The following is a 5478-nucleotide window of genomic DNA, read 5'->3' as shown; positions in this document are numbered from 1 at the left end:
TTCGGGGAAGGCTAGCCAGCTGAAAAGGGAGATTGCTTAATAAGGCAGGCAGACTCTGTTTGCTCAACTCGGTAGTGATTGCGATTCCTACTTATCGCATGCAAGTATCTCTCTTCCCTAAAGGGGTAACTAATAAGATAGAATCCATGATGCGAAACTTTCTATGGAAGGGTCAAGCTGATGGTAGAGGCCTGAATCTAGTTAACTGGAAAGTGTTGGTCACCCCTAAGAAGTTTGGAGGTCTGGAAATTAGAGATCCTTTTTGTACCAATATTGCTCTTCTTGGAAAACTAGTTTGGCAACTTTTTTACTATCCCGATAAGCTATGGGTTTAACTGTTGACGGAGAAATATCATTCTTCTAAGGATGATTGTTTTAGTCGGTCTCGAGGAAGGGGATCTTATGTTTGGAAGAGTATATGTCGAGCTTGGGATATCTTGAAGGAAGGTTTTATTTGGTGCATTGGGGATTTGGAACATAACTTTTGGTTTTCTAAATGGAGAAGAGAGGGGCGACTGTGTCAGGAGATGGATTATATTCACATTTCTGATTTGGATCTCAAGATCTTGGACCTTTGTTTATCTGGACAGTGGAACCTTGAGAATATCTATTCTCCTCTGAATCAGTCTCTGCAGAGCAACATTAACTCTTACAACCCAGATGTTCAAGCTGGTTCAAAGGTCGGTTGGTGTTGGACTGCTGCGGATTCAAAGGTTTATGATGCTCATAGTGGTTATTTGTGGCTCAGTAAGAAGATGTTTAGTTGGGAGGATAGGGGTAATTGGCTTTGGCTTTGGCGTCAACATGTTCCGGAAAAGCACAAATCACTACAAGATTTATATTTAATTAAGGGAGTTTTTTAGTAGAGGTTTTTAAAAACCTCCAAATTACACTTTATTTATGGCAATTTATAAAACTCCCCCTAATAAATAATTGATAATTAAGATTCAAACTCTCTAAGAAAAACTCTCTTCTTGTTAGTTTTACAGAATGAACCGAACTAGATAGAAGAGAAGATAATGGCTGACAAAACCCTAAGTTCTCCACCGCCGGTTCTGCCGCCGTTGCGATGGTCGGTTTCGCTGCCATTGCAGTCGTTGGTTCTGCCACCGTTGCAATCGCCAGTTCCACCGCTGTTTCTGTCACAATTGCTGCAAGAAGCTTCTCAATCGAGCCACCTCCTCTATCAACATTATGGTTTCAGATTTGTTTGCTCTGTAGCTATGATTTCCACTGCAGTTTCTCCTGCCATTGCTATCGCAGTTTCCGCCATCGTTGCTGCTGTAGTTGCGGCATCGAAAGCTTCTGAATCGAGCCACTATTTCAGATCTGTTTTCTCCTTTGAGTTGCCGCTGGTATTCTTCTTCTTCTTCTTTAATATCTGTAGTTTCCTCCCTAAAGATTCTGATTTGCTCCTGTTTTCAATATCTGTATATGTAATTCAATTGGATTAAAGTACCAAATGCAATAATAGGTGGCCTATGTGATCTATAAGCAGGATGTTATTTTCTGCTTATGTGTTTCAATGTGTAGTGGCAATTAGAATTACAGAGAAAAACAAATATATGATGATCTTTTTCCCTTTTTTTAAGAAAAAAAAATATTCAAACAATTAAGCACTACTAGATTTGGGAAATTACTTTCTTAATACAAAATCTTTCATTATTGCTGCAAGTTGTTGTTAATGGGAAATGTCTTTGCAGGATGGGGAACGGACGAAGGACTTATAATAAAAATCCTGTCTCATAGAAATTTAGCTCAGCGCGAGTTGATTTGTGCAGCTTATGCTTCAGCTCATGGAGAGGATCTTCTTACATCGTTAGACAAAGAACTTTCAAGTGACTTTGATGTTTGTTTTTAAATCCTTTCTATCTGGCTTGTTTTATGTGAATCTCGGTTTGACACATTCAAAGTAATTTGACTTAGGAAAATTGATATGTGCAGTTATGAAAATCATGGAAGATGATTTTTCTTTCTAGTTGATTAAGTTATACTAACTATGACACAATGTTAAAATGTTCAATGAATTAATTATGCTGTGATCATGAATTCATAATAATAACACTTTTTGTTTCTTTCTTCCTTATCCTTGTAAAGCATCTAGTAGTGGTGAATATGAAACTTCAGGATCCACAACTGCTAGTGCTTTTGGCCTTCCAGAAATTATGGCAGCAAAATCGATGGAATTCTCTTATCAAGAACTAGCCAAGGCTACAAATAACTTTAGCTCTGATAACAAAATTGGTCAGGTGGATTCAGAGCTGTCTATTTTGTAGAATTGAGAGGCTAAGTAAGAACAAGCCAATTATATTTTTAATAATGTTATATAATCTTCCAGAATTAAGAGGACAAATAAATTATCTTTAACCATCTAGTTCTTTATCTGCATAATTTTATTCTATGCAGAAAGCAGCAATTAAGAAGATGGATGTTCAAGCATCAACAGAGTTTCTTTCAGAGTTGAAGGTCTTAACACATGTTTATCACTTGAATCTGGTAACTACTTTCTTCTACACCAAAAGATCGAGTTTCTATGGCATTCAGTGAATCTCAACTTGACTCTAATCAATTTAGGTGCATTTGATTGGATATTGCGTCGAGGGATCTCTTTCCTTGTGTATGAATACATTGAAAATGGAAACTTAGGCCAATATTTGCATGGTACAGGTGAGATCACATTCATATTTTCATGTCATAACACATTACATCATGTACCAAAATTAAGCATGTTTATGATCTTATACTCTTAAGTACCAAATTCAACATTTAATCTTTGTTATCATACTAGTGACAATGTTGGTAATATGATTCCAAGGAGAGAACCTTTAGCATGGTCAACAAGGGTGCAAATTGCTCTGGATTCACCAAGAGGACTTGAATATATACATGAACACACTATTCCTGTTTATATCCACCGTGATGTGAAACCTGCTAACATATTAATATATAAAGACTTCCATGGAAAGGTTAGTTTATCGTAATATTTTTGGCAATAATCATTATTTTGCAATTTTTGTTTATTGTAATATTACCTAAAGATTGCATATGGCCCAAAATTGAGTAAGCATTGGGAAACTATAGCTGTGGGCTGTATTATTGTGTGAAGTGATCATTGATTATACCTCTTTAAATTTGGATACGCTTTTTGTAACTTCTGCTTTCTTTTCTGTCAAGTTGTTGATTTAAGATTCTTCTAGGTGAAAGCTGCTATTTGGCAAGGCAGAAGAAGTATGCCGGTTAATGGATATGAGGCAAGGGCTATCATGGCTCTTTTGCAATGTGCTGAGACGTTGTAGGGTGATCTAAAAGTGGCCATAAAGGAAGACAAGGACTGGTATAGTCGTTTCATGCCTCTTACAGAAGTGGTAAATGGTGAAAGAAGTTATTGGATCTATAAATTATGAATATTATTATGTCTCTAATAGCTTTTTCTTACCTAAACGTGCTTGCAGATCGTGGAATTTGTCGTTAATCGATCTTTAGTTAAAATGATAGAATAAGTTATCGATGAAGATGGCTCTGTTAAGGACTCTGCAGTTTGTTCTATATCTTTTGCAAGTTTCCATTTCCATCAATTACGCATCATTAAAATATTTAAAATGATAAGCTGCAAACTTCTTTTAAAAAGTGGAGATGGCTTATGTTGCATCTTTTATTTCCTGCTTCTTTAATTGAATCTCGTCATTATTTCTCCTTGTTGCAAAGTCCAGCTCTTAAACAATCACGGCAGCAAGTCAGAGTACTAGAGTGAAAGGTAATTCCATCTTACTTTTTCTATGTTCTATAATGTCAACAGAAAGACATTGGTCACTCGATCGTGATATTTAAAGATAATATTTATTTTGAAGAGAATTCTTGTGGTACATTGTATAATTTCTTACCACAGAATAGTAACAATAATACTAGCAAGGACGGATTGCATTTATACGACGGATTTGATATACTTCTTTAGTTGAGAATACTTACAAGCAACTAGTTTCTCTCAACTACTCTTAGAAGAATGGATCTTAGAAGAATTAAACAACTAATGTCCAGTTTGTGATCAATATAACTAATCAAGTTATAATGAACCTCAGCCATCGAAAGATTTCATTGAAACTCAGGTTGACCACAATCATAACTTAGGCCCTGGTTTATCATGCTTCTTCCATATCTCCATTTTTGTTCTTTCTTTATTTTCTTCCTTAACTTGCTTGATAAATTATTTGGATTTTATATTACTTTTTAGTATAGATGATGACTAATGGAACTTTCTAATTTCAAGCCTAACCTGTGATTTTAAACTTCTCTGACTAATTCTCCTGTTTTGTTAACCAATGATTATCTTTTATAATTCCCTCTGCTTTGTTGCAGGGAACAACATTGGTGGTCCTCATTGGACTTGTCTTTGGTTGCCACCACTAGTTCCTCAAAGTTTGGAAGAGAGAGTTTCATAGATCTTAACCTCCCTGCCCCAGCCGAACAAGATGATGCAAGCCAATTTGAGGATTCCGTGGTTTCGGATGCAGAATTTGTGAATCCGGTGAAGGTTTTTCCTAGATGAAAGTTTTTTTTTTCACGATGATTATAATGATTATCTTGGTTGTTATTGATCTAAAAAGGTACTAAAAAGTTTTGGTTCATTATTTTTCTTTTTTTTTTTTCTATGTTCTCTTCTCAAGAACAATTTTTAGATTTGTTCAGTTACAGCTAATTGGAGTAATATGGTTTACTCTATAGTTGTTATTTACTTAATAATTTCAATATCAATTATCATTTTTCTATGATTCTAACTCTAATTCAGTTCTTCTAAAATTGCTATGGCTTAGTTCATGTAACATAGACTTTGGAGTTAGATCAGAATATCCATTAACGAAGAATTGAACTGAACCTCTTTTCATACTTGTTCTGTTAGTCATATTTAACTAAATTTTTCTTCTTATCTTTTGAATATAATTTAATAGTAGAATGAAATTATGGGATATTCATGTTGAACAAAGACTTATTTTAGAGATTTTTATTTCAGTAATGATTAAATAAATATATAAAATGAGTACAGATGACATATATTAAAGTTTTTTTTTGTTTAATTTATAATTTTAAATTTTGATATTAAAAATAAATTTTTAATTTGAGAATATGTAAATGAAATGAGATTAATGAATATTTAAAATTAAAAAAAATAAATAATTATAGAGTTTGTGGAGGTTTCAAAATCTCACAAAATAGTTAATTTTTGTTAAATTAAAAAATTAATTTGTGGGGGGTTTTAAATTGCCACAAAAGTGATTTAAAACTGCCACAAAAGTTCAATATAAAACCCCCACTAAACACACACAAAACCTCCACTGATTAGATTGTGGAGGTTTCTAAAAACCCCCACAAAAGACCTCGTGGCCCCTCAAATTTTGGGGGTTTTAGAAACCCCCACAAACCATTTGGTGGGGGGTTATAAACCTCCACAAATAAGAAAAAAAACTGCCACAAATAAACAAAAAC

The 5478-nt window shown here is 34.2% G+C and overlaps 1 protein-coding gene across 6 annotated transcripts; it reads left to right on the top strand.

Moving 5' to 3' along the window:
* The first annotated feature begins 946 nt into the window (after nt 1-946).
* Nucleotides 947-4766, top strand: LOC112767451 (uncharacterized). 6 transcript variants are annotated; one of them, XM_072223527.1, is made up of 9 exons: nt 947-1355; nt 1704-1849; nt 2098-2290; nt 2407-2496; nt 2575-2667; nt 2789-2966; nt 3198-3365; nt 3453-3754; nt 4354-4766. In XM_072223527.1, exons 1-2 carry the CDS (start codon nt 1020-1022, stop codon nt 1728-1730), a joined length of 363 nt encoding a protein of 120 aa, XP_072079628.1. In that variant the 5' UTR covers nt 947-1019; the 3' UTR covers nt 1731-1849; nt 2098-2290; nt 2407-2496; nt 2575-2667; nt 2789-2966; nt 3198-3365; nt 3453-3754; nt 4354-4766. The 6 variants fall into 6 exon arrangements, with proteins under 6 accessions (XP_072079628.1, XP_072079629.1, XP_072079627.1 ...); XM_072223528.1 differs by having other exon boundaries at nt 1704-1818; nt 3198-3754; XM_072223526.1 differs by having other exon boundaries at nt 2816-2966; nt 3198-3754.
* The last annotated feature ends 712 nt before the right edge of the window (nt 4767-5478 follow it).

Source organism: Arachis hypogaea, chromosome 17 (genome assembly GCF_003086295.3).
Source record: "Arachis hypogaea cultivar Tifrunner chromosome 17, arahy.Tifrunner.gnm2.J5K5, whole genome shotgun sequence".
NCBI lineage: Eukaryota > Viridiplantae > Streptophyta > Magnoliopsida > Fabales > Fabaceae > Arachis > Arachis hypogaea.
This window is presented reverse-complemented; position numbering and strand designations above follow the sequence as displayed.